This window comes from Athene noctua, chromosome 17 (genome assembly GCF_965140245.1).
Source record: "Athene noctua chromosome 17, bAthNoc1.hap1.1, whole genome shotgun sequence".
Taxonomy (NCBI): Eukaryota; Metazoa; Chordata; class Aves; order Strigiformes; family Strigidae; genus Athene; species Athene noctua.
The window spans coordinates 11,920,971-11,947,474 of NC_134053.1; the positions used below are offsets into that span (position 1 = coordinate 11,920,971).

At 41.0% G+C, this 26,504-nt stretch overlaps 2 protein-coding genes across 11 annotated transcripts in view; one reads left to right on the plus strand and one right to left on the minus strand.

Annotated features, from left to right (window-relative positions):
- DEPDC5 (DEP domain containing 5, GATOR1 subcomplex subunit) overlaps positions 1 to 5,043 on the minus strand; it is a 47,702-nt gene extending 42,659 nt beyond the window's left edge. For all 10 annotated transcript variants that reach the window (XM_074920839.1, XM_074920836.1, XM_074920837.1 and 7 more), the window contains exons 1-6: positions 4,935 to 5,043; positions 3,425 to 3,542; positions 2,606 to 2,693; positions 1,871 to 1,917; positions 1,310 to 1,395; positions 438 to 521 (exon numbers count right to left, since the gene is read on the minus strand). In XM_074920839.1, the coding sequence (XP_074776940.1) occupies positions 438 to 521; positions 1,310 to 1,395; positions 1,871 to 1,917; positions 2,606 to 2,693; positions 3,425 to 3,482 (363 nt within the window). In that variant the 5' untranslated portion in view covers positions 3,483 to 3,542; positions 4,935 to 5,043. The remainder of the gene's footprint in view (positions 1 to 437; positions 522 to 1,309; positions 1,396 to 1,870; positions 1,918 to 2,605; positions 2,694 to 3,424; positions 3,543 to 4,934) is intronic.
- Positions 5,044 to 5,216: 173 nt separating this feature from the next.
- On the plus strand, positions 5,217 to 25,768 carry PRR14L (proline rich 14 like). Its single transcript, XM_074921134.1, has 10 exons — positions 5,217 to 5,264; positions 6,573 to 7,076; positions 8,550 to 8,631; positions 9,835 to 9,900; positions 10,765 to 15,586; positions 18,885 to 18,953; positions 19,717 to 19,885; positions 20,151 to 20,257; positions 21,284 to 21,355; positions 22,047 to 25,768. The coding sequence occupies exons 2-10, from the start codon at positions 6,618 to 6,620 to the stop codon at positions 22,321 to 22,323; spliced, it is 6,123 nt and encodes a 2,040-aa protein (XP_074777235.1). The 5' UTR covers positions 5,217 to 5,264; positions 6,573 to 6,617; the 3' UTR covers positions 22,324 to 25,768.
- Positions 25,769 to 26,504: the final 736 nt, after the last annotated feature.

Genomic DNA, 26,504 nt, shown 5'->3' on the forward strand with positions numbered 1-26,504 from the left:
ACTGCACTTCAGAGATGCAGAAACAAAATATTCTAATAGTTGCTTATTAAGTGGTGTCCTCAGAGAGGGGATACTTCAGTGTGCTTCTACTTGAAAAACATCTGGATTCAATTCCTTCCAAATGTATTAAATCATTAAAATTCAGAACATAAGAAAAAAAAAAAAAAACCTCTCAACGGCATTTTCAGGACCAAAGGCAGTAATTAACCTTTCAGCAATGAAGTAGGAAGTGACAGGATTATTCTTTTCTGCAACACATTTACATCCACTTCTCTGACTCTGATGTACCACTTACAGCATAAGTGCCTCATGAGGTGCTGCTACTGGTCTTATCCTAGTCTTCTGTATTTTGTAAACACTTATTTTCTTTGACAGCAAGCAAAGGAAAAGATACATAATCTCCTCCACCCTACACATAAGGACAGTAGAGGCCTTACCAAACTTTTTTTCAGTCGCCACATATCCCCACGCCCAATATACTGATCTTTAAAGGTCAGCTCCACCAAGTCCAAGGTCACCTCCTGGGAAATGGAAGAAAAACAGTGCTTAGACTTTACTGGCTGTTTCCAAGTAGTGCCCTTCAATCTGTTCTTGTAAGAACCAAATGTTAGGGAGAGGGCTGTTCAAAGCAAGTTAATACTCCTAACAGATGGAAGATAAAAGTTCCATCAGAACAACTGCCACAGTTTTGCATGTACCTGCAACTACCATGAACTGCAAGATGCTGCACAATTTGACCAGAAAAAGCCCAAGTGCTACAAGTCTCAGTGCAAATTGGAAGCACAAGTAAAGCAAATTATTTCCATTGTTCGTGACATTAAAGAAGCCTCATTTCCTGCTGATTTTTCTCTTCTGCTGAATGTAAGCTCTGAGTGAAGCTCTTCTGATAGTTGGGACATTTACAAGAGATGCCTCTCTTACAAGGCTGCCTGGTGTCAAATAATGCAAATCCATGCCATGGCTCTTCTTCTGACTAGGCCACTTGCTGTTCCTCTTTACTCTGCCCAGTTATCCTGAATTTATGGAATTTAAAGATATGCGAAATTTCTAAATTTCTATCAAGCTGTGTTGAAGCTGATCCAGAGTTCAGAAAGAGAGTAGGGATGGTAGGGAGAGAAGAAAGAGACATGTATCAAAAAAACAAATAGTTCAATTGCCCAAGCCTCATTTTCTTAGGAAAGAATACCTTTCAATAAAAAATAAAAGAATAAATGCTTTTTTTTCCAGTACTACTGTAGATGGAAATTTACTGGGCTCTGATTTGAGCTCAGTGAAGGGACAGATGGAAAAAAGTTGCAAAGTCACACACCTTTGGGTCAACAACATTCACATGGACATCCTGGTATGGCCGCAGCCGGAACACTTGTGCAACTGTCTGATCCACACTGATAGTTTCTGCCACAAAAATGAGAAAGGACAATAGAGAAGTGAACATCCCCAAAAGGTTTCAAGTGGTTTACAAGTATAAAAACAATACAGTGAGACTGTCATGAAAAATTTAGGGCCTCAGCAAAAGACAACTTCTTGTAGGTATGGCCCAATTTAAGAGTGACTAAAATCAAAGCAGGCAAGATAAAGTCAAAGTTTAGGCTGAATTAATTCCCATAGGAAGATATAAAGCCAGTCAGAGAACGCAGAAACAAAAACCTACTGCTAAAAAGACAATTTTGTTTAAACTATGCCCTATATTACTCAACCAAAAGATTTCAAATTGGTTATTCATTTTCTGATAAAATTATAATCCTTCCATTCCTAAAGAGACAAAGCATTGATTTTCTTACAAAGTTAAAACATACACATTAGTCAATCACAGGCACAGCCCAATCACATAATCTTTGTCTATGATTTTGCTATGTGCCCAGAGTTTTACCTTTCTGCAAATCTTCTTTAAGTGACTTCACTTGTAGAAGCAGGGGACTAGAATGCAAAACGGAAAAAAGGTAAACAAGTTGAGATACCAACAGTCTACTCTGGTAAATCACTCTCTCAAAACTATTTAGTAACAGGGAGCATGGGATAAGCTAAAGAGAAACATTAATATTCTGTAGAAAGCATACATCATCCTCTCTGCCTGTCACCCTGTCCTGTTCTTTACACACATTATAAGGTACTCTTTAGGTCAAGGTGATACTGTGAAGGGGAAAGTCAGTCACACAGGAACTTCTCAGAACCTCATAGAAGTACATTGCTACTTTTCAGATACAGGCTGCAGGATGAACAGCTTCATATAAGAAGGTTTATGTTTTTATAGCTGACCAGGAAGTTTTAATTTTGCCTAGAATATACTATAGGATGGAAGAATAATCACTAGGTAATAGCAACTCTACGAAGAGGATAAACACATTGTAGATTCTATATTCAGGTGCTACTTTACCCTACGAAAGGTCAGCAAACTAACACCAAACCAAAGAATTACATAAACTTTAAGGAAGAGCTCCTGCTACAGATATGCCCCTGACTTTTCTTCAGGCAGAAAAAAAAAAAGCAGCATCCTGAAGCAAAGTTATATCAGCTCTAAGAGTCTCTCACTCTAGAAGCTGCTGCACATGAACATGCCCTTTCAGTGCTGTAACCACACCTGGCTGATACCAGTAAGAGAATTCACCTGTATTCATCATTGGGATGTGCAATTTCCACAACATCTCCCAGCTTGATTTGAAGAAATACTTTAGGATTCACCACCAGTTCATCATCTACAAGACAGAAGTTCATGAGGAAAACTGCAATGAACAGATATATACCAGACACAGATGCTTGCATGTTCATATGAAATAGCTTACTCTACATAAATACACTAGTCCAGGATTAACACGTCACCAATGTATTACATCCACTACATGACAGTGCCCCTGTCCAGCTACTTCAGTATGGCCACTGTTGTGGGCAAAAACTCGTCTTTCAAATGACAGAACTTTCATAGAAGATTTGTTCAGCAAAAGAATGTGCCTCAGGCAAGCAGAAACATTTTTCATATTTTTCATATGACACTAGCAGGAAAGTAGATAGCTATAGAATCTTAACAAGATTTATTAACATATTGTAAGTCTAGAAGTAGGGAGCAATCAAATAAATTATATTGTTCTTAGTACGCAGAAACACATTTACATGCAGTCATAAATCACTGACATGTCTGTCACTAGAGTGACTGAAATACAAGGTTAAAAGAAAACTGATGCAATAAAAGGGGAAGAGATGGAAAAAAGCATTTTATTTCACAGGTGAAATCTTGTTCTGTTCCCACTAATGCAATTTTATTCTGCTGTATCTTGCTGTTAAAAAAGAGCTTTCCAAACTCTGGCTGGTAATACTGTTTGCTACCTCAAGGTTCCATCTTCATTGTTTTGTTTAAAAGATCAATAAATCATTTAATTGCTTTCAATTAAGTGAGTGCTGATCTCACTGTTATGAACCAAGAGATACTGACCACTGCCTCCAAAACCCTTCTTATGTATGACGAGCTTGTACACCTTGTTGGTTCTCATCTTGAATTCCAGTTCTTCTCAGGTGCTTTGCGTAAAAACAGTTGAAGACATCTTGCATATCTAATACGGAAATGAAAGCAAACACAGATCTCTTGTCATCACAAAACCATTCTTTCCACTCTGTGCGTGAACAAAGGATGCTGTTCCACCATATAGCCAGGAACACCAGACCTGAAAGGCAGGCACGTCACAAAGTTTAATAAACATCAAACCAGTAGTAACGACCTCTTCTACCAGCACTGCTGACAGAGAGCTACTACCGCTCTCTAAAACCTGATCTGTTACATTTCAAGGTCAATTTCTGACCCTTGTGTTAAACACATTAAAATAATACCCAGACTTACACCCACTGCCAATTATATCATCTGGCTTTGCCATTCCATCTCTTTCACGCATCCTTTCCCGCGTCTCAGACGCTGGAATCCCCAAGCAGGTGACTCCCCCTGACGCCACGGAGCTGTACCCAGCAGAGGGCAGCGCACAGCGGGACATCAAAGTCTGACGCACTGGTTTGCATTATTTTGTCTTAACTACACCAACCACCGCTTTTTTTTTTTTTTTCTCCTGTCACTTTCATGTAAAATAAAGCATATTTCAAAGGAGGAGCTTTACTTTTACAATTTACTCTTTTTAGAAGTGCATTTAAACTGGAACTTATCAGTGGAAATAAAGTTTTATTCATAAAACTACAGCCACATTATTAAAAGCTCTTCTAGTTCTAACTGCACCAAATCCAAACAGAGGAACTTAAAAGTCTGCCTTTCAAACAGACCCAAGCATTGAGCTTGCAGATGTGCTTTTCGGAAAGGCGATTCAATTACCGAGCTACAAAGGCATGGTGGGAAAAACCCCATACATCCACAGTCTGTTAAACTGTGTAACCCTGCGAGCTCGGAACTGATGCGGGTCTGGAAGAGACGGGCCGGCGGCCGCAGCGGGTCCGCGAGGCCTCGCCCCGGGGCCGCCGCTCCTGCCGCACGGGTGCAAGGGGGAGCGGGGGAACCCGGCGCCTGTCCAGGCAGCTCTGACGCCTGCGGTCGTTGTGGCGGCCGCGGGAACGCCTGCGCTTCTCCAGGCGCACGGCCGGGAAACGAGTAGAGGAGCGAAGCGAGGCGCCCGGGCTGCCCCCGGAGCAGCTCTCGGGGCGGCCTGGCGGCGGGGCCGCGGCCCTCGGACGGGGGGGGGGGGGGGGCGGTACCGCAGAGCGAACCTTGCGCGGCCCGCGGCAGAGCCCAGGGGAAGCGGAGCGGGGGGCACCGCGCAGGCCGGGCACGGAGAGAGCGCGGACGCCCCACCGCCCGCCTCACCGCCGCCCCTCCGGCCGCCGCGGGAGCAGCCGGCCCCGCAGCAGCGGCGCCCGGGCCGGGGCCAGCCTCCCGCGGCGGGCCGGGACGCGGCCCCCCCCCTTCCAGCAGCCGCGGGGCGAGCGCGGGGCGAGCGCGGAGCCCTGACCTCCCGGTGCCGTGTCCCCCGCCGGCGGCCAGCCGCAGCGGCACCGTCCCGACGAGACACCGACACCACCCCCCGCCCCGTCGGGCAAGCGCTCGCCACTTCCGCATCCGGGGCCGCCGCGCCCGCACGTGACGGCCCCGAGCCGGGGGAAGGGGCGGGAAGGGCCGGGCCGGGCCGCGCGTCGCGGCGGGCGGAGCCGTAACGGCGGGCGGCGGGGCTGGGCGGGCGGGCCCGGATGAGGAAGTGATGTGAGAGGGGAGGGCGGGAGGGGGCGGGCGGCGCGGCACGGCGGTGCGGGAAGCAGCGGGGCCGTCAGCCGCTGCCGCTGAGGTAACGGGAGCGGGCTGCGGGTCTCTGCGGAGCGGGGCGTCCCCGGCGCGGGCCCGCCGCTTCCCCCCTGCCGCTGGTTGGCAGTGAGCGGCGGCGCCCGCGGGGGGGCGGGGGGCGAGGGGCTGCCAGCGGGGCCGGGCCTGCCCTGCCCTGGCCCTGGCGCCGCGGGGGCTCTGCGGCGCCGCGTCCGCTCCCTGCCCGGCCCGGGGCAGGCACCGGCGGTTGCACCGTTACCGAGAGCGGCGGCCTCCGCCGGGGCGCTGCCTCGGGGCGCGTGCCGCGGACCGGGGCCGGGCGGAGCGGATCTCGCTGTGCGGGGTCGAAGCGGGGGGCTGATGCCCGGGAAGGAGCAGACGGCCTCGGGGCTGCGCCTGCCCGCGCCGCCGCGGCGACGCTGCGAACAAAGGCGCGGCCCCGGCCCCGGCCCTGCCCGCAGCCGGCGCTCCCGCAGCGCGGGGCCCCGCGCCGAAGCTGCCGTCAGTCGGTGGCGCGAGAGGGTGGCCGCTTTCGGGTCCCCGCGGCCCCCCGCGAGGCTGGCGCAGGTGACGCCGGTGTCCCCGCAGGCTGCGTTTGCTGAGGGAGCAGGCGGATCGGCGCCCCACGGACAAGCCCCTGTTCTTGTAACCGAGCAGCCGGTGCTCTGTAAAAGCCGGGCTTAGTCCCTTCAGGACTGGGTGGACTGCGGCGTTTTGTCACAGGAGTTTGTACCCGAGAAGCCGGAACCCCTCTGCCCCGCGAGCTCCCGTTGTCCCGGCAGGGAGCCGGGCCCGCCCTTTGGGCTGCGTGGAAAAGCAGCGCTGGCACACGGCGTCCCGCGTACACGCGGGTCGGGTGCTTGTAGGAGAGAAGCTGCAGGCACAGCGGATGGTGGATGATGTCCTAGCGTGCCTTTGAGGCAGAAAACTTGAAGAGAAGTTGTTTTTTTTTCCCCAAATATTAGAAACTGAAGCAAATCACAGGAAAACAAATGATGCTTTAGCTTTAGATAAGAAGCAGACGCCTGATACAAGCCCTAGTTACTTGCTTCATAGTCTCTTTTCAGGTTTTCCAGAAGATGAGGTTTTATCTCCAAGAAGACAATTGAATGTAAAAAGGGAGGTTTAGGAATATCTATTTGTCCATACTCTCAGCTCTTGTTAGTGAAGCATTTGCTTAGATACTCAAAATGTTTCTCCGCTCGTTTTTTAGTAAAATATTTGTAAGTATCTTTCTTAAACATATATGCTTGAATCTCGAAGAATGAAGCCTTCCCTTTTAATCTAGCGTTTACTTCTGTGTATCTTGTTTTAACATTGCTTTTATTTTTAGGGTAAACTGTGGCAAGCTCAGGACAACCAATCTCAAACTGCCCCGATGCTATCATCTGGGGTGGAATCTCTCCTTAATTCCTCTGTGTCTGCTGTAACAGAGGAATTGGACACTGGACTGCCAGAGAGCATCTCTGATGAACTTATGGCTGTATCGGAGCCTAACGTGGGATTAGATGCAAAATCCAGTGTATCAACGTTAGCACACGGTGACAGTCTGTCAGCTGAGCATCACAGCACCTCTGGAGTAGAAAACTTTTGCCAGAAGACAGAGGATTTGGGTGATATGCTCCAGGTGATTTCTCATGGGCCAGCAGAATCCCTTACTGAAGAATTACTAAAGGCTGAAGACCTTGAAGAAAACGAAAAAAACAGAAAAATAAACTTTAGGAAACTAGACTGTTCTGGTGATGAATACCAGAAAGAAGATGAAGAGGCACAAGATGCTGAGGAGTATCATGCTGAATGCTGTGCTTTAGCTCCCGGGGAAAGTTGGTCAAAACAAGTAAGCAAATGCAAAAATTCATCCCTGTGTGATATTTTGAATTTAGGGTTAGAGTGACTAGGCAGAGGACTTTGTGTGGTTTCATGTTTCTTATTTGTATTTTCTGGCATGTGTGTCATTATTTGGATTATTATGGGTCCAGTGAAAAATTAGACTATACTTCAGTAGACCAGCAGTATTTTAGAATATTAAACTTTTAGCTTCCTTACTGTTGGAATGGTGTGAGGCAGGTATGTAGCAGAATGAAGAACAAAACTGACTGGTGACTAAAAAACCAAAAAGTTCCATGCCCACTATCCGTATCTTGTGGGTACAGCATATTCTGCCAGTACTATCATCCCCGGTCAAGGTACTAACCACTAAATAATAGTTATTTCAGTCTGGTAATAGTATTATAATGTTACAGGGGACTCCAGTTTAGTATTTCAGTTTTTAATCTAAAAATAAAGATTATTCTTCATTTTTTAAATTATTCTTTGTAATTAGAGAGGAAATCACTTTTTCCTCTTTCAAAACAAGAGACTTGCATGGTCATGGCTTTTTTTTTCCTCCACTCTAGAAAACACTGATGATAAAAACGTTATTTTTAGGCAAAGGCTGCTGAAAAATGTGCCAAATAATATTTTTTTTAAAATGTAGAATCCCAAAACTCTCTATTTAAAAATTGAGGAGATTTTTGGTGACTTTCTTGATCAGTTTTCTTTAGTTTGTAAATAGTTTTCACCCACACCAAAAGAACATAGGGGTGAAAAAAAAATCTCGACTGAACACGTATCAGCCAGGAAATATCAGGATTGGCTGTGTTTTACACTAATTACTCAATGTTGCATAATGCTAAAATACTTCATTATTTTAACTCTGGATTTTTGTATCTGTTTGATTAACTTGAGAGTTTGTGAAAATTAAATTTTCCAATCATTTAGTTTTCCAAGATGAGTTTTCACATATTGCAAAATGCAGGTAGTTTGGATGGGGGGTCTTGTTTTGGTTTGGCTTGGGGTTTTTTTGCAAGTAGGTCTAAATTGTCTGTTGCTGGGTTTGTGTTTTTGAGCCAAGGGAAGGAGTGGTAGAAGGCGGCAAGTTCTAGTAAAGATCAGAAAATGTATGCATCTTACCAGAGGTATACAGTAATGGCTTGGGGGTGAGATACACTTGGAGGCTAGTGACAGTTGGCATTTTAAGCCACTTACGTTTTAGCTGTTTGCATCGCAAGACTTCATTGCTGCTAAATACAAATCTTGATGCATCATTGTTTAATGGTGAGGTGATAGTGATTGATGGGATCGGAAGGGAATGACAAGTGCTCATGTGAACCACTTGCAATGCAAGGCTGCCTCTGCAAGGGCTGATGTGTTCTGAGGTTTCTTGGTGGCTTTCTCACTCAGAACTGACCTAGCTGAGCACGTACCGTCCCTGAAAGGCAAAATATTTCAGAAAACAGACGAATCTCCACTGATATTTGTCTTGTTTCAGGAGGACCCTCACTTAAACCAGCATGAGGTGAAGTCTTCAAGACCCTGTTGCACTGAAGTAGCAGGATCTCTGAAGAACACAGGTGCATATTTTAGCTGTATATCCCTACATACCCCCTGCTTCTCTTCCAGGTTACCGTTTGTTGATTTAAAATTGAGTGATTGTGGGATAGCTTATTTATTTTGCTTTACAGTAGGAACTATTACCCTGCATAGCTAGAGCAATATGAAAACTTAATCCTTTGCTTTTTCCTGACAGCATGTATACTTTCCTGAAGACCTTTTATGTACAAGATGTGTTTTAGTTATTTAATTCAAATACTTACTTACCCTGAAGCAGGTGGTGGTGTTGATAGCAGATGTTTTGCATTTCATTTTGTTTCAAAGCTGGATTATATGACAGCAGTGAAAAAGTAGGACTGATTAATTTCCTAATGTTTTAAAAAATAAAAGTGCAGAATCCAAAGGAAGAAGATAACAAAATTAATTCTTAATTTCATTATGATCTGTAACTTTCTAGCTCCAAATACTTTGGCCAGTTTGCCTGCATCTAGTAATTATTTCTCCCTCCATGCTCTCATGACCAAAACTTGCTCCTAGTTGAGGAATGCCGTCTAGTCTTGGTCCTTAGTAGAAAATATAAAAAAGGTCTGCAGAAGTCTGAGTGAATATGTTCCTTGTAAAATTTTGAATATGAAGATATTCTACAGTAATTGTATTTTTTTAATTCGCACCTTCTTTGTGATTTTACAAAAAAAGCTTAGTAATAATCATAATTGCTCAGACAGAATGAGATATGTGTTGTCTTCCTATGGATGACTTACTGACAGAAATGCCTTCAAGGAAGAAGAAATGGAAATGGCTGCTCAAGGCACAGCCATATTTCTAGGACAGAGCAGATAAAGTACTCAGCTATGTTGAATTTTTATGGTACAAATAGGAAGTCATGGCCAACACCATAATGCTTAAGTATTGAGTCACAGGACCTGCATTGCACCTAGCTTGGTATTAGAGGAATCTGAAAAATACGGGTCTTTGGATGCCTGCTGCTCATGGGGAATGTCTGTATTGAAAAGGATTGCATTTGTTAATATAGGTTTGTGGTGGGGTAGTTTTTTTCTTCTAAAGGCTTTTAGCAGAATTGTTAGCATCAATTTTCACTTTTAAAAATATTTTGGTAACCAACACAATATTGTGTACGATACTAGAATAAACTTAGTAAGCTGAATGCATTCTAAATTTAGTATATGGTTCTGATTTGAATTTTTTTTTTTTTTCTCATGCAGAAGAAAACCAAGCAAATGTTCAGGTGATAGCTGAAACTCTGCCAAAGCTCACTGAAGAAGTACAAGGTATGAAGGCTGATGGGACTAGGATATTTAGTAAAGCAGGATACAGGAATGCCAGAGTGAGTAAAGGTCTTCCACCTGAGAGCACTGGGTGCCCAGACATAGACACAGTCATGGCCAGAGCTGGGGTTTCAGAAACCAGCATGTTAGATTTTTTAGAGCCTTTAAAAGTGATGGATGTTGAATCAGCCACAGAGCATCCGCAAGAAACAAATGAATATAATGGATTGAAAGCCCATACTGCCATGCTGTTGAGAACAGGGGGTGATGTTGTAACTATGTTGGACACTAGAGACGAAAAGGTACCCAGACGCAATCCTGTTAATGAATTCAGTACATCACTTGCTAATTGCCAGACTTATCAGCATGATGAAGAAAACAATGCTCATGGCTTTGGTACTGGTCCTGTACCTAAACATAGTGAACCTCATAGGTTGTCATCAGCAGAAAGCTGTAGAACACTCTCCACAAAAAGTTCTGAAGTTTTATATTCAGTTCTGAAAAGCATCTGTTATTTGGACTTTAGAAATAAGCCATTAGAAAACAATAGTACTGCAGTCCATGAAATTATCAGCGAAACCCCAAAAATTGAAAGTCAGACTCATTATGATTGTGGAACTGAGTTTGTAGAAAATCAAACCTCCACATCCATACCAGTAGAGCAGATCTTGGTGGTAAGGAGCAAAGGATTACCTAGTGTTAAAACTGATCATAGGGAAGTAAGTGGTAGTACAGTTAAGTCATACAGCTCTGAACTTGAAGAGGCTGCTGAAGTTCGGAGAAAAATTGCTGTGGGAGATAACCTTGAAGTTCGTAACTGGCCTGAAGCTCAAGAGGGTGCTAATTCTGAGCATTGTCATTCTTCAGTTTTTAGTTCTGTTGCTTCATCTCCTGAGGAGTTCTCAAAAGAAAAACTTAAAATGGTCCCATCAGAAGGTGATAAGTTGAAAAAAGACCTGTGGCAATCCTCTGTCAGTGATCTATGGAAGGATGATAGAAAAGAAAATAGTCTGTTGATGGAAATGAGCAACATCACTTCCCATGAAATTGGACAGACAGGCAGACTCTTTTATAACACCTCCAGTAAAATTTCTCCTCCCAGTAGCCACAGCTATCTGGATCTTAGTACCAAGCTAGAAAAAGACTTGTCTGAGACACAACTGCTTGAAAAGGAGTCTGAGAGTAATACACCACCAAAAGAGTTGGCTGGCAGTTTAGTTGATGCTGCAGAAGCTAACAGTAATGACAGTTTGTCCACTGGCAAAGAAACTAATTTGATTTATACACTAAATATAACTCTACCTCCTGTTGCACAAAAATCAAGAGAATCTCATCATAATGAATGTCCTCCTCGTACTGCCAATAAAATTTCAAGCAGGAACAAGGCTCAGGATAATCTGTCTGGAAAAGAATCAATTGGTGCTTCTGGAACAATGGGGGAACAAGTTGCTGGAATCGTACTTCATGAAGACAAATTCAAGTCTTCAGTAAGTTCCAGGACTTTTGATAACTTTAATCTGACAAGCAAAATTTCCCAAAAGAACACGAAGTCTTTATCAGGAAATACAGAGGATATGGTCACTGGTTTAGAAAATGAACACAAAGACACAAGGAATTGTAATAATTGGAGTATAAAAGACCAGTGTACAGTTGCCAGTACTTCCTGTATTTTATCAGGGAGCCCATGTGTAGATGATGTTCTCCTAAACAGTTACTCTTTTAATGTTGAGGTTGATAAGAAGATTGAAGAAAATGTTAATTTGGAAGGAGAAGCTTCAGCTGTCTATAACAGTAAAAAGGCAATAATCTTTCCAGAAGCACACTTCCCTTTAGCATGTGGATGTCTTCTTCATGAAGATGACTGGGGCAACAGAAGTGTAGATCTGCATGGGACAAATGACATTTCCACAGCAAAAAACATGTTTTGCTCAGCTTATACTCCAGAGAAGTCTATTGCTACCTTGGTAAGAGATGAGATTTCAAATAAGAATATGGAGGTTGTGAAACAACTTGATCTCTGTAAAGTAACAGATGGCAGTGAAAGTGTTTGTGACAGAGATAAGGCAAAAGAACAAATCGCCATGTGTGCTCTCCAGACAGATGATAAAATAAGAACTGTGGATTCTTCAAACGCTTTGGAAGGCAATCAAAGAAATAAGACTAGTGAACAGCTATTAGGCATATATTTGAACAAAAAGACCTGTGTTCATAATTTTGGATTTTGCAACTCTCCATTAGGCCCAAAGAAGAGAGAACTAGGTGCATCTGAGAAGAAAGAAGCGTCCTCACCTGCAGCTGATCCCTCCAAGTGTAGTGCTTCAATCTGTGATACATGTCCATTACTCAACAACATGAATATTCAAAGACGACATGCTAGCCAAACAGAAAAGACCATTCATCCAATGGAAAATCAGTGTCTTGCATGTCCGAGCAAGTTTGATGGCCCAGTTCCAAGCAGCAAGCAACATTTAGAAAGTTTAAACCACCAACCAAACACTGGCTTACGAACTATGGTTACTTCTGCAGAAGAAACGAAAATATCAGTTGGCTCTAGTCAAAGTGAAGAGACGCTGTTGAAAACAAGTGATGACCTGCCTTCATTAGTTCATAAATATGCAAGAGAAGACAGTGTTCAAGGAATTCTAAAAGAGAATGTAGTGGATTTGGACTCTCTAAATGGTGTGAGAAATGAAGACCGTTCAAGATATGTGGGCTTCATCAGTGATCTAATTGAAGAGAAGGCAGTCAGACTAAAAGAACACAAGAACAGATGTGAAAGAGAAGATAAAGGAACTCCTGAAGAAAGCTTTTCTGATAGCAAATCACACTGCTCACAGCATGCTTGCTTTATCAAATGTGCAAAAGAGAAAGCAGAGCTAGTGTTTGCAGGAAACAAAATGCAGCAGTCTTTGCCAAAGATGAAGTTGTTGATGGAAGATCAGGAAAATACAGTTAGTGCCCAATTTTTGGCCTTCTCATCAATTCATGAGAGTCTGTCATATAAGCCGGAAAATACCAATGTGCTTTCAGAGACAGAAAACAAAAAAAATCTGAGAATAAAATCTATCTTAAATAACTCTTGCTTGCAGTTAATATTTGAGCCTGGTAAAGAAACTGATGCTCAAAAGGGTATTGGTCCATCCCATTTTGGCAAGTTTGATATCCAGGAACCTTTTGATGATACTCAAGAAGATTCAGAAACACCATCAGCTCTGAACGTGGGAACCTCTCTGCCTGAGAAAGAAAAGCTGTGTATATCATCTGAGAATACACAAATAGGAAATTGTGATTTGTCTTCAACTGAAGTTTTTCGCAAAGTGACAAAACCTCTTTCTGTAACAAGGTCTGTTAAGAGAAGAGCCAGCAATACTGAGATTCCAACTTCAGAGAAGGAAACAGCAACTGGCTTTCTGAATGGTGCAAAAAGCTTAAGAGTTCGTGCACACAGTGAAGAAAGCCTGGGAGATGAGGGGCATAGCATGCTAACTGTGAAGGACGTGGATGTGACATCACCAAAAAGTTCTTGCTGTGGAGAGAAGTTTAAGAATGCATATGTAGAAGAGAAGATGGGAAAACAAGTAGTCCCTAGAAAAAAGTTGCCCATAGATTCTTTTCTTGACGGAGAAGGTTGTCTATGGGCCTCGTTAGAAGATTCAAAAGAGTCTGGTAGCAAAAGAGTCCCTCTCAGTACTGAAAATTATGGAAATGTTTTGGAAGAAATACCAAAATCTAACCTAAATAATCTTTCAAAAGAAAGAAAAAATTATATAAATCTCAGAAACTTAGCAGCTACCAGTCTACTTTCAGAAACTCTGCATGATTGTCAAGTTGAAGCTGCATCTGATGCAGAAACTTCACCAGAATTGCAGTATAATACAACCCCCACATTTTATCCACATGTGAATATACTATCAAACAGGTGCAAAGATTCATCCCCAAACTGCATGGTTTGCAGTGAAGTATGTGTGCCTTACAAATTAAATGCACAGAGCAAAGACAATGTTAAGGAGATTACAGAAGGCCAGGACACTATACCAACTCGTTCCGATCGCAAGGAAAATGAGAGACTTGATCAAATAAAGAAATGTCAGGTACTTAAACGAAAGAACAGCTGTGAGAAGATGGAAGTACATCTCTCAGACAAGGCACAACAAGAACAGAACTCAGAATATCAAGAGAAAGGAAAAATCACGCTGCAACCAAGTATGTTGCACAGTTCTGAACTTTTATGCAGCTCTTCAAATGAGTTGGTGACATCAAGAAATACAAGGTTTGAAGGTCTTTCAGAGGAGATTTCTGCTGTCAGAAGCAATGAAAATAAACTATGTAGCACTTTACAAGAAGTCAAAAGGCCAAAGATTACCACAGATATTATTAATTCACAGTTTTTGAAGACTCAGGATTCAGAAATAGAAAACCTGAACCTTAATTTAGGGTATGATGGAATCCCTGGTGCCTTTGGAATTACAAATAAACTAAGAGGACCTCTTCCATTAAAAAGACAGCCTGGAAGGGCGTGCAAAAAAGTTTCCACATCATATCAGCTAAAAACAGTAAGAAAAAACAAAAAAATTAAAAGTTCACCTTTTTTTGAGATTGTCCCAGAAGTATTGCCTAAGCAGGAAAACCCACTTCTCAAATCTTTGTACTTTGCATGTAAACCACCAACAATGGAAACGGAAACAGCCATGAGATTTGTGCATATGCCAAGGCAGAGGGCCAAGAGTTGCAGTTTGTTGAACAGCTTGAAATTTAGAAAATGTACCAAAGAACCGGCATTGTTGAGCAAGCTGTCTGCAATGGCTAGCAAACTCCTTGCACCTGCCAAAAGCACCCATAACTCAGGACCTCTGCCATATTCTTCTGAAATTCTTCCAGTGGGTGAGAGGTATAGCCAACGTAGATCTAAAAATCTATTGGAAGCCTTTTCTTGCATTAACAGAAACTTACACTCACGCTGGGCTGACAGTTGGTGCACCAAGATGTTCAGTTTTCAGCCTTTGGCACTTTATTCTGTAGAATCTACCAAAATACTTTTTTCAGACTTGAGCCACAAGCCTCCAGCCTCTCTCTTGGATACCCCAGTTTTCCCAATTTCTTTTCACATAAAATTGGACTCCAGTCCTGTGACAGACCTCACAGGGATTATATCCCAGCACCCCATACATCACAGACCGGCTTGGGAAGAAACGCCAGCACCACCTTCAGAGTGGACTTTCTCTTTTCTGCTGTCTCAGAGATGTTCAGATACAACAGCTTTTAAGGAAGATTCCAGTCTAAGGGGTGAGCTGCGTTCCTCCCTCTCTGTAACAGCCCCAAGGACTGTTGCCCTTCATCCTGACCACAGAATAAATGCTGCAGCTGAAAGGAGAGGAGCTTGCTCCATGCTTGGCCTTCACACAGTGTTAGCACTTTCTTCCCCTGGATGTTACAGGATTTGGACAAGAAGAAGAAACTTAACCAGTCGTATTCCTACCATCCAGAGACTATTTATATCACAATTCACACAGGGTTTGAAAGGGGCAAGGCATCCAACTTGTGTATCAGATGGCCTCGTCTCTTCATTGCCATACTCGCTGGGCAGGGTACTATCCATATGGAGTCAGCATGGTCCTGCCTGTCCCTCCGAAATCACTCCTCTCCATTCCAGTTACTGCAAGTGGCAGCCAAGTGTGGGCATCGAGAACAGGTAAAACCCATCAACTTCTTTCTGAGATTAAATATGTATAGGGTATGTACTTGCTCCTTTTTGGGAGGGAGAGGGTAATTGCAGCTTGCATTGGAGGGTCAGTTTCCCCTGTTCCAAATCTACACATTCTGCTCCAAAAATGGCTCAGTATGGAAGATTCTTCCCTACAGAACAGTCTCTTAGCTGGATTTAAATATATTTGCCTTCACTTCTTTATTACTGTCGTGTTTTGGCAGAATGGCTAACTCTATTTTCTTCTCCCTTGCAAAATTTACACACCATGCATCAGAATATATAATGCAGAAAGGTGAGCTACTTCATTAGTTCTATTCAGAGTGACTGCAGAACAACTGGATTTCTGAGGTAGGAAAGTTTTTTTCAGAGGTCTGAGCCACAGGTGCTGCTTGGAACCACTGTAAAATGCTCAATATCAGATTAGGAAGAATCCTAAGGGGCGGGGGTTGGCATTCAGTTAAATTTTTAATTGTATTCCATGACTGTTCTATGCTAATTGAAACCTCTTTATGTATGCTGTGCCTTTTGATAGTATGTGCCCAGTGTATTGTTGGCACAAGCAAGTGTAGCTCCAGTTCAGGTTGGTAATGAATTTGTGTCATTCTCAATATGAGTGGGAAGAGGACTGCAATCTACTCTGCATGTTTAATTTAACTTTGCTATTGCCATTTGTTGAGAGCTTTTTACTAAAACAGAATGAGATGAGAGGTTCCCAGCTCTGTTACAGGATTTTTGCATGCTCTTTTGCAAAGACTGCCCTTTAAGCCTCAGTGCCATGGAGCAGTTCAGCCTGATTTTATAGTCTCAAGATTCCTGGACAGAGTTAAAGGCTCATGAGCACTGTAGAAAAGTCCCTTTGATTAATTCTTTAATAAGGCAGTCTCTAGAGAACTGTTAAATTTGGCTTATCTCACATCATAGCTTGACCTATCTGTAACCAAAAGCCTTACCAGATAACTAATGCTGCATTTTGCTTTGTATAAATGGATAACATATCTAAAAGTTTTAAGTATATCACTTGTTAGTATGAATTCTAATGTCTACCAAAAGTGTAATCTACTCCATTCTGGGAATTGTCTGTGCTAAGAGAATGAAGTTGCATAGAGACAACTTTGCAGCACATTCTGTTGGATCTGCGTTCTTTTTCATTCCATGTAAATCAATACATCAGGATGAATTTTCTAGTGTACAGATTAGTACTCTGGAAGTAATACCAGTAAACTACAGTTTGAGCACTAAACTTTTTTTTAAAAAAAAAAAAAAAGAGACATTGAAGACATCCTTGCCATTCTTTAAAAACAAAATGCACACCTTACTTTTTAAAACCTCTGTGTAGGAGGTGAATTTATTATTTTACATTGTTGAGTATATGTTATCCTTGGACTGGGAGATCAGGGCTGACTTAGCTCTCATGTTTTCTCCCATGTTCTACTCCTAGGCAGCTTGTTACAGCATATCCAGTTAGCTAAAGTATAAAAAGATTTAATTCCTTGATGTAAAGGGTCATTCGAAAACTGAATGTTTTGCTATGAATTATCTTTATCACAGAAGGAGAGAAGCCAGATCAAACATTATCACTCCAAGTGAAAAATAACCCAAAGTTAAAATAGTCTAAAACTCTGTTTTCTCTCTAAAATACCTTAAGTGTATGAGGCAGTCTTAATTCTTCTGCCCATTCAGACTTTACTCTGTAAAGTGATGAACTACTGTAGCATGCTGTGAGTTGAAAAGAATGTTTGTAGAAGTTTAAAGTGCAGCAAATAACTTCTATTCATAAAACAGTTAAGCAAAAATTAATATGAAGTATTTTAAATTAGCACAATTTTAGATTCCATTTTGCTGAAGATTGATAGCTTGTATATATAATTCTTTTTTAAATGGTATTAACAGGAACAGTGACAAAAGGATAATTCAGTAAACATTTCTTAAATTTATGTGTACTCAAAAACTATCTCTGAAATAAACATTTGGTATATAAATGCAAGAATACAAGATGTATGTTTGGTGCAGTGTGACAAATCTTTGCCTGTTTTGATTAGGATAGTTAAAAATCAGAAAAATTTAAAAGTGGCTCCAAGTTCTCTGCAGGCCATTTTCTTCTGGAAGAGATTTGACCTCTTTCAGTTATTTAATTCATAGTTAGGGTTTTCAGTAACCAGGAAAACAAGGAACTAAAGTGTTTCTCCTGCCTAAGAATCTTTCTCTGTTGCTTCCACTGCCAGTAATAAAGCATTCTTTAAGTGAAATCTTTTTTTCTAATTAAAGCTCATTTGGATTCATAATTTCCAAAGTGGGATTTTTTTCTCTCTCCCTGTAACTTATTACTATTGCATAAAACAGTCAGCTCTGCCTCTAGCATGGAGGACTCTGATGCACTATGGGTACAAGTTCCAGTAGTGTTGGCATAATGAGTGGAACATTGAAACAAAATTTTTTAGTTCTATTCTTAAATGATAAAGACAAGAAATGGGTCTTTCTGACTTCCTTATATTTGGACTTCCCTGTGCTGCCAGCATGGTTGGTTTTCATTTATTTTGTAGCATCCCAGTCTGGCTAGAACTGCTTTGGAACAGTGAAGTATATTTAGCTCTTAGTTTGGGAGAACAGCAAGTACAAGGTTTGTTGTTTAATATAATAAAAGCTGTCCCAGCTGATTTTTTTTTTTTTCCTGCTATTAATAGCATGGGCACAAAACTAAAGATTAATATGAAAGGACTTAGAGCCGCTGTGCTGACTTTTATGCCATAGAATGATTGTAATTACCAGCCCTTATGGAAGGGCCTTTGGTTATTCTAATAGACTGAGAATATTCAAGTAAGACTGTGGGAATTAGAGACAACAGGGAGTTAATCTTACGAAAATCCTCCCTTGTTACTGTTGCCGCTATGCACTTCTTTATTTTGTAGCCAAATCCTTCAATGGTTTTGGTTAATTTTAAAATCTGAGGTTTTGAATTAGGTATATAGGCTTTCATAGAAATAATTACCACTTTCAGACTAATACTGTCTTCATCTCTTTCTGTACTTTTATTTCCTTTTCTCATCACTACCATTTTTAAGTTAAAATAGGACTATTTCCCTAACAATCTGTCAGTGAAATTTTGTGGACTAAATGGCAGATGTGGCTTGCTCTTGTATCGTTTTAGTCTTTCATTCTCATTTCTGATATTAGCATTTTTTGTCTTACAGTCCAGTTTATACTAATACTTTTCCCTCATCTTTTTTATAGTGTAGACTTAATTTCTGTCTTTTTTTTTTTTTCCCCCATTCTTCTTTTGAACCAGCAATGCCATGCTACCGCACTTACCTGTACAGTGTTTGGAAGCACTACAGACTGCAGGTCATGAGATATGGTGAGTCTCTTGGACTTTGATATTTATTCTGAGTAGTGGGATCATAAGCTTTGCTTATGTCATTTTGGCTTTCACCTTTCGGCAGTTCACTCCAAGAATAGCTTTCTGATTAAAGTGTTAGTGAAGTAAACTGTCTGGATCACATAATGAAGAAGTGGAGGACCATTAATGTAAATACGCTGTAGATCATTGCACAGAGTAATTTTCTTTGAATTTGAATCATGTTTTGCCACTTATGAAATCAAAATGTGAAACTATATAAGTTTGTTTTCTTACTTGGATGTATGTTCCTTCTGTCTGAGTGACTGGACATTAGGTGCTGAAACGTCCTTCTATTCTTTTTCAGTGTTGGGGTGGCAGTTATAAAAGCTATATTTTAAATTTATCTGTAAACAAAAATTATTAAATTAATAGTTGTATCAAATAAATTTGCTGGCAGAAAAGGAGAATTAATCATTTTCTATCAGGAGATAGTAAATAGAGCTGTAAACTGTTTAACCATGTGAAAAGGAAAAGACTGTGTTTAAAATTACATGTTCAAACACACTGGCAGTTTAGTTTGTTTCAGTATCAATGTGCGCTGCAGCAGTTTTTGGCTGTATGTATGTGCCAGAGAGTGCTCACTTATCTGGGCAGTTTCTGTGAACTGCATTGGGTTTTTGTGCCCATACTGTGATTTAGGAACATCACCCGAGAGCATGGAATGTTGTTGCAGCATAAATTGGGTATTAGTCTACATATATTCCCTCTTCTTCTGTTACAGTCTGGAAACTTCATTCCCTCTTCCGTTACCAAAGTCTTCCTCGCTTCCAGAATCATTGCCATCTCCCCCCAGGCTTTCAGCATCTGAGCTCCAGGTCCATGCCCTTGATGAAGCTGATGCTTCTGTTCCAGCCTGTCTTGGATCCCAAGATGACACAGAATTGAAAAAAGTGAGTTTATTTTAGTTTTCTCACACTCTTGGTTCCCCAGAAGCTGAAGCTGCTGCTGTTGAATATTACCTAGTTACTGTTAAAGACAAGGAGAGAATACAGGCTGCTAGTCGTAGTCTGTGCTGCTGCTTTCTTTTATTCAAGCAGAAAGAAGGTGGCAAAACAAAGAGGAATGTTTATAAATAATGTATACTCAACATAAGAGGGAATTCTCTTGACTAGTGTGGTCGTCATTTCCTTCATTTTCATTTTTTTCTTTCTTAAGACTGAGCTGGAAAAGAGGCCAAAAAAGGTCTCACAGATCCGAATCCGGAAAACTGTTCCTAAGCCAGACCATAACCTTACTCCAATGGGACTACCCAAACCAAAAAGGTGAGCAGTATCTTTTAAATGGACTCAGACTAGCTTCTGTTGCTTACATTTCCTGCAGAATAATATAATGGCTACAATAAATGCTTTTCTTAACCACCACTGTTTTGTACACTCTCAGTTGAGTGATGTCTGATTCTTCCTTTATAAGAAAAGACTGACACAGATGTATCAACTGTAGAAAAGACTGAAGAAAGAAACTGCTCTTTAAACATAACTTTTTTTTCAAGTGAGAAGGGATAAACAAAGGACTATGGGATATGAACTACTACCTGTTCTTCAGCAAAATGTGAAAGACTAAGTTGCAAATGGAATGATTTTTCTAAAGAAAGAAGTTCGTATTGATAAACATACGTTGAAAATAAGTCATTCTGTAATGCACAGTGAGATGGAGTGATCTGTTAGGAAGTTCTAATCATCTAAAGATGCAAATTATGTTGGAGTTCTTAACAGTCCCTTCTTTGTTCAGTGTGTATGATCTTAGGGAAACATTAGTTCAGTGTAAATGTGGGTAATCACAGTGCCAGATATTGATAAAAGCTCTTCCTATCAGTCATCTAGTATTTTGTTCACTTCTGTCTTATACAGAAGTGCCAGCTTTGACAAAGGAATGCATTTCTTCAGAGGTCAACTTGCTAATTGTCAATGGCTAACTTTTAAAATCAGTCTCAGGAGATGAAATCTTAATCTGCTAAACTGTCCGTCTTGTCCTAGCTTCCATAAAAAAGTGACCTGGGAAGGGATTTCCCTTCTTTTGAGCATCATTATTTCAAAACATCATAGAATGCTAGAAGGAGCATTGACCTCTGCAGAAATGGCAAGTTTTGACCCAGACCTTATAAAAACACTTTGTGAAATTAGATACTTAACAACCTCATTTTTCATTCCTCCCTATCCCCTATAAGTTAAGGCATAATTAGTTAGCATTTAGGCATAGAACACAAACCATACTTGTTTCTTGTAAATCTGCTTGTGAAGAGAGGTGGTTTCGAAATTCTTTCTTAATTGATTTGTTCATTACTTTTTCAGGCTTAAGAAGAAAGAATTTAGTTTAGAAGAAATTTACACAAACAAGAACTATAAGTCCCCTCCTCCAGCCAGGTTGGTTCTGCTTCCTAATGAAAACTAAGATAAATGTAAATTACTTAGGCAGAGAGTGAGAGGATGTTAAAGGTGTCTGAAAGTTAAGAGCAAGATAGATTTTTCAAATTGCTCTAGTTTAAAGTGGTAGAGAAAGTTAATTCAAAAATAGTATCTTTTACTATTTGGATGGAAAGCAGTGGAATGGAATATGAACTAAGAATTTGCAGCTGTTTAAGTATGGATTTTGGGGGTTTTTTTCATCTACTCATTCATTCCAGCCTCCATCCAAGTACAATACTTTTTCAAAATTCAAAGGCAATTAAATATTCTGTAAAATACTAAGAATAACTGCCTGTCATCAAGTATAGCATGATTATCAAGACTGCTACATCTTTTTTAATGTTCAAATCTATTTGTTCTATAAAATCAAAATTCTGTAATTGTGCTCTTGAACTGAAACACAGATAGAAAAAGATCCAACCCAAATGTCTATGCATCGATAACAAATGATTTAGGTAGCGGTAATGTGCAGTTGTAGGTGGTGTAAGCTGTAGATAAGTATATGTTAAAAGAGCTGTGGAGAGACTTTAAGAGTGTAAAACTTGGAGGTGTTGTTTATTCGGGTTATGACATCCACCGGTCTCCCTGTCCTTGTAAGGTGGTAACTGCCTCTTGAGTATTCATGAGTTCCATCCTTTGCTTTTACCAGGAGCTTGGAAACAATCTTTGAAGAGCCCAAGGAGAAAAATGGACGCCTGATCTCTGTCAGCCAGCAGAAGAGAAAGCGGATTCTAGAGTTTCAGGACTTTACTCTTCCCCGGAAAAGGAAGACACGAAGCAAAATCAAAACAGTGGGTAGTTTCACCCGAGCAAAAAAAGCTGCACTACACAGTGCAGAGTTAGATGCTCTTCTGAGTCAGAAGCTAATGGACCTTGAAGTTTTTTTTGCAAAGGAAGCTGAGCGGGAGCAGGCTTCTAGCATCTGAGGGAGCTAATGAGCTGAAAATGGTCCAGTCAGCTCTGTCAGTATTATAGTCCCATTGGGAGAAATCTACTGACTTCTCATACATTGTTCTACCACTCTGTTCTTACATCTGATGATCAGGTTTTGGCTGTGGCCCTCTTTAAGGTGCTATTTTTATTTTCTTTTTTTCTTAAACGTTATTGGAGGGATTCTTTCATGTCCTTGTTTGAGTGTAACAGCCACATACAACTTACCATTCCTTCTGCAACCTCTGGAAATTACTGCTAATGTTTAATTGAACACCTTTTGGGGGTAGAGTAGGAGTGTGAAGGAGGAAGTAGTGCACCTTCAGTGATGCTAGAACTCTGTACTCAAGATCATTTGCACATTTGAGTCTACTGTTGTTACTGTAATGGCTATTTTGAACAACCTGACAGAAGAGATACAGTGTTCAGTAAAGGTGAATTCTAGCAAACACATTCTTGGTATACCACTAACTTTTTAACAATTAAAAGTAGCTGCCTGAGTTTGCTTTCAATTGTTTCTTCCTTCTGTTTACTTAGAAGGTTTCTTCTGAATTTCTGTGCCCTTCCTGGCTTCAGGCAGCAGAAGCCCCACATAACTAGACTTTAAATAACTTGCACTTTGTATATGTTTATTTGCTGCATGAGGACCCCTTTTAACATGATTGAGCTCAAAACCAGGTAATATTTTAAGAAAAAGTTGTGCCCAGTACTAATTTTTCCCAAATAGTAGAGTTATTACCTACTTGGCTGATGCCAACCTCTTCTCCAGAGGAAAAGGCAATTAGCCCATGAGGATGTTAAGCTCCAGGATGTGTAAGTAGAGGGTTTTTTTTTTTAACTGAGCTGAGATGCTGCATGCAGGAACACCAGCAAAATCTCTGAGACTCATTTTTAAGTGATTTTTAATTCCATTAAAATTAATTCCATTAAAATTAATTCCATTAAAAATACAATTTGATTTTAATGCCAACAAGAAAATAAGGTTTTTTGCATCTTGAGGTTTTTTTACCATTTTAAATTTACTATCTGTGTAGCTTGTAACTAGATGTTCTCTGTACAGCACGGTTGTACATGATAGCTAGTGTTGTACAAAGAGCCTCCTAGCATGTCAAATTTTTTTTCATTGTGTAAGGCCATTTGTAATTATCTGATGCAGCAGATTTCTCATGCCATCTCATCTGATGGGCAATTTCTCAGCTATACCTTTTGAAGGAAGAGAGCTCCCTTCTGGGATAACTTCTGTTAAACTTACTTGAAGCATAACTCAAAATGAATGCTAGCTGCAGTTCAGGTAATTTCTGTCCTTTAGTGCCTATAGAAGTTATTCAGGCAAAGCTATCACTGCTGGGATGCTCAAATTTTAATTAGTCTGTTCTTTCTTTCACATGAAACTTGCACTTTCTTATTTCCCTACCCATATAATAGAGTTTCTATTTACCTTCAAAATGAGCAAATATCTAGGGGGTGGGTATTTTTAGTAAAGTCCCAATAAATGCAGGACTGAAAATACCATCATTTGTTGCTCTGCCACTTCTGTTACTGACTGAACAGAAGATGAAAAATTAACAAGCAATCTGTTGAATCCCAGAGCTTTGAAAGTAGAGAAATGGAAGAGGATTGTTACACTGTGTGTGCCTGAGTCTTGAAATGTAGTCTGGGCTTGTTTTGCTCCCAGCTTATGTGCTGGGATTCCTAGAAGTTTCATTCCTATTTTGGAGGCTAATTAATTATCTTTAATCAGGAAGACCGAAGAAAAGAGGAGTGCACACTTAAAGTTAGTGCTGTTTGAGTTTTGAGGGTAAAATAACAAGGCAGGCAAACTTTGAACATACTACCGTACTATTTCAGCAGCAAGGTCTGGTTAACCTATTTGGGCTGCTGTAAAACATTTTAATTGATCCTCTATTTTTGTAAAAATCCCTAAACAATAAAGGTTGACTGCCTTTAAAAAAATGTTTGAAACTTTCCCTATACTGGTTTATTAGCCTAATTGACTAGTTGGAGTGAGATATATATTTTTATGGTTCTATGCTATAGGATGGGATTATTACACAGCATTCATTCACCTTCTATTAATATGGGAGGCTTCTAGTGCTGTGAAACAATTGAGCAGTAACCTTACGGGGCTCTAAAGGAAACAAGGATATGGGTGGGGAGGGAGGAAACTTGGGTCCAGACAAAGTTCAGACCTCTAACGTGCTTTGAAACATGGAATGTCTTGGGTTTTTTCTTTGGGTTATGGGGTTTTTCTTGCTTTATTTGTTTTTGTCTGCTTCCCTGCTCTGTCTTGTTTCTGATTGGTTTGAAATAACATTTCTTAGATTTTTTTAACAGCTACAGCCGAGAAAGCAGAGCAAAGAAAACACTCCATTCTCTTTTGTTTACAATAATTGGAGGAGTTACAAAATGGGTGTTGCAGTTGTCTAGCTTGTCCCAGACCTAAGTTTCTGGAAACCCAAATATACAGCATTATTCTGTTTTGGTTTAGTATTTGTATGATGATAGAGATGTTAGCTAATTAACAAAGCATCTCTTCACCCCCTCCAGCATACAGATGTCAGTCATGCTCTTGCACTTTTTCTGTTTTCCTTTCCCACCTCTGTTCCTGTTTACAGCACTCATGGAACAGCCTTGTTCCTTGTGACTGCTGCTTGTACACTGGGAGTGATGACTGCAAAAGCTATGTATTTGCCAGTCTGAGCTGCTTCTGTCTCAGATAATTGAAAGAAAAAAGTATAGAGGATGCGTACTTTTGGGTCTTGCATACATCCCTAGCGGAAGGATATGTACACTTGCCTTTTTATAAAGTAAATCCACTCCAGTGAGGATTTTTTTTTTTTTTGTATCATCATGGAAAGACATTGTACATACTACGCACAGAATGATGATGACTACAGCAGCTTGAGAAGAATTGCAAAGCTTTTGCCATGTACTGTCTCTTAGTCGCAAGTTTTACAGAGCCAGGCAGCTCTTTGCTAAATTTGCTGATTATGGGAGGTAGAAACATCACTTTAAAAAAAAAAAAAAAATTAAAAAAACAAACTTATTTTAATCATACTATGACTGGAGCAGCTAAGGGCTAAGGCTATTAAATGTATGTTAGAGCATTTGCCTGGCTGGCCTTGTGGCTGCATACACTTGAGTTCTGATGCTTGCTGGATATTAGTTTCTGCAAGCAGTTCTCATTTATTGTATTTGATTTGAGGTGGGCCTTTGTATTATGTTCCAGGTGCTCTTCTAGAATATGGATGGTAACTGTGGATTAAAAATTTATATGATGCTACAAAGTTAACAGCTCAGTGAGAATCTTTACACTTGTGCCAGTAGCCTCCATCATGCTCTTGGCATTTTGTTTCTGTTCAATATTGTGTGAATCTAAGCTTTTACTGTTTCTTTTGTGTGTGTTTTTAATTTATGGAAATAAATTTTTCTGAGAACCTCTCAGTTTTTTAAGGCCTTCTTTAGGCTTGTATGAGTAAATATGCATGCTACATCTGTCTTGCATATGTGGGGGGGAAGAGGTCAAATCTCCAAAGAGATTAACACCATTAAGTAACTGGGTGGGCTGCGGGTGGGCAGGGAGCAGCACTTCCAGTGTTCATCCATAGCCATACTTTAACAGAAACAGACCTGAGGGATTTTAGGCCTGATCCCAGCTACTGCTCATAGGGTTCAGACAGCATCCATCTCCCGAGGTAGCAGAGCAGTAGGAACCAGCCAGATACGTTCAAAAGGGGGAGATTCAAAACTGAAGTAGGGCACTGGTTCAGGTTTAAAGCATCGGGCTGATGCTTTAAACGAAAGCTGAAGCACTGGAACACCAAAAAGGCCTATTAAGCATCTATGCCAAGAAACAGCTCCCCACCCTTCCAATCCCTGGAATCTCGTGTATAACCCAGATTGGAATTTATTGCTGTTCAGCTGCATGCTGCTCTGGCCAGAGCCGAGCTGGCAGATGCAATTCATCACTCTTTTAAGCCCGTTTCCGACTGCAGCGCGGTGTTACGTGGGTCCTGCAGATGGCGTGTAAGCTCCAGTGAAGAAAGGAAGGGACCCCTCACAGACCTAAGCAAGCATCCTACTCTTCCCCCGCTGCTTCAGGGCTACAGCTTGCTGCCTGCAAGGCAGCGTATGAGGCTTTTGGTCAGTTACCATACTGGGACTTGCTTCATTCACT

Excerpts from the sequence above, each read along its gene's own strand:
- PRR14L (XM_074921134.1), top strand. The coding sequence starts at position 6,618 with ATGCTATCATCTGGGGTGGAATCTCTCCTTAATTCCTCTGTGTCTGCT. Across the intron at positions 15,587-18,884 it reads AGTGTGGGCATCGAGAACAG|CAATGCCATGCTACCGCACT; the intron begins GTAAAACCCATC and ends CTTTTGAACCAG. Across the intron at positions 21,356-22,046 it reads AAGTCCCCTCCTCCAGCCAG|GAGCTTGGAAACAATCTTTG; the intron begins GTTGGTTCTGCT and ends TGCTTTTACCAG.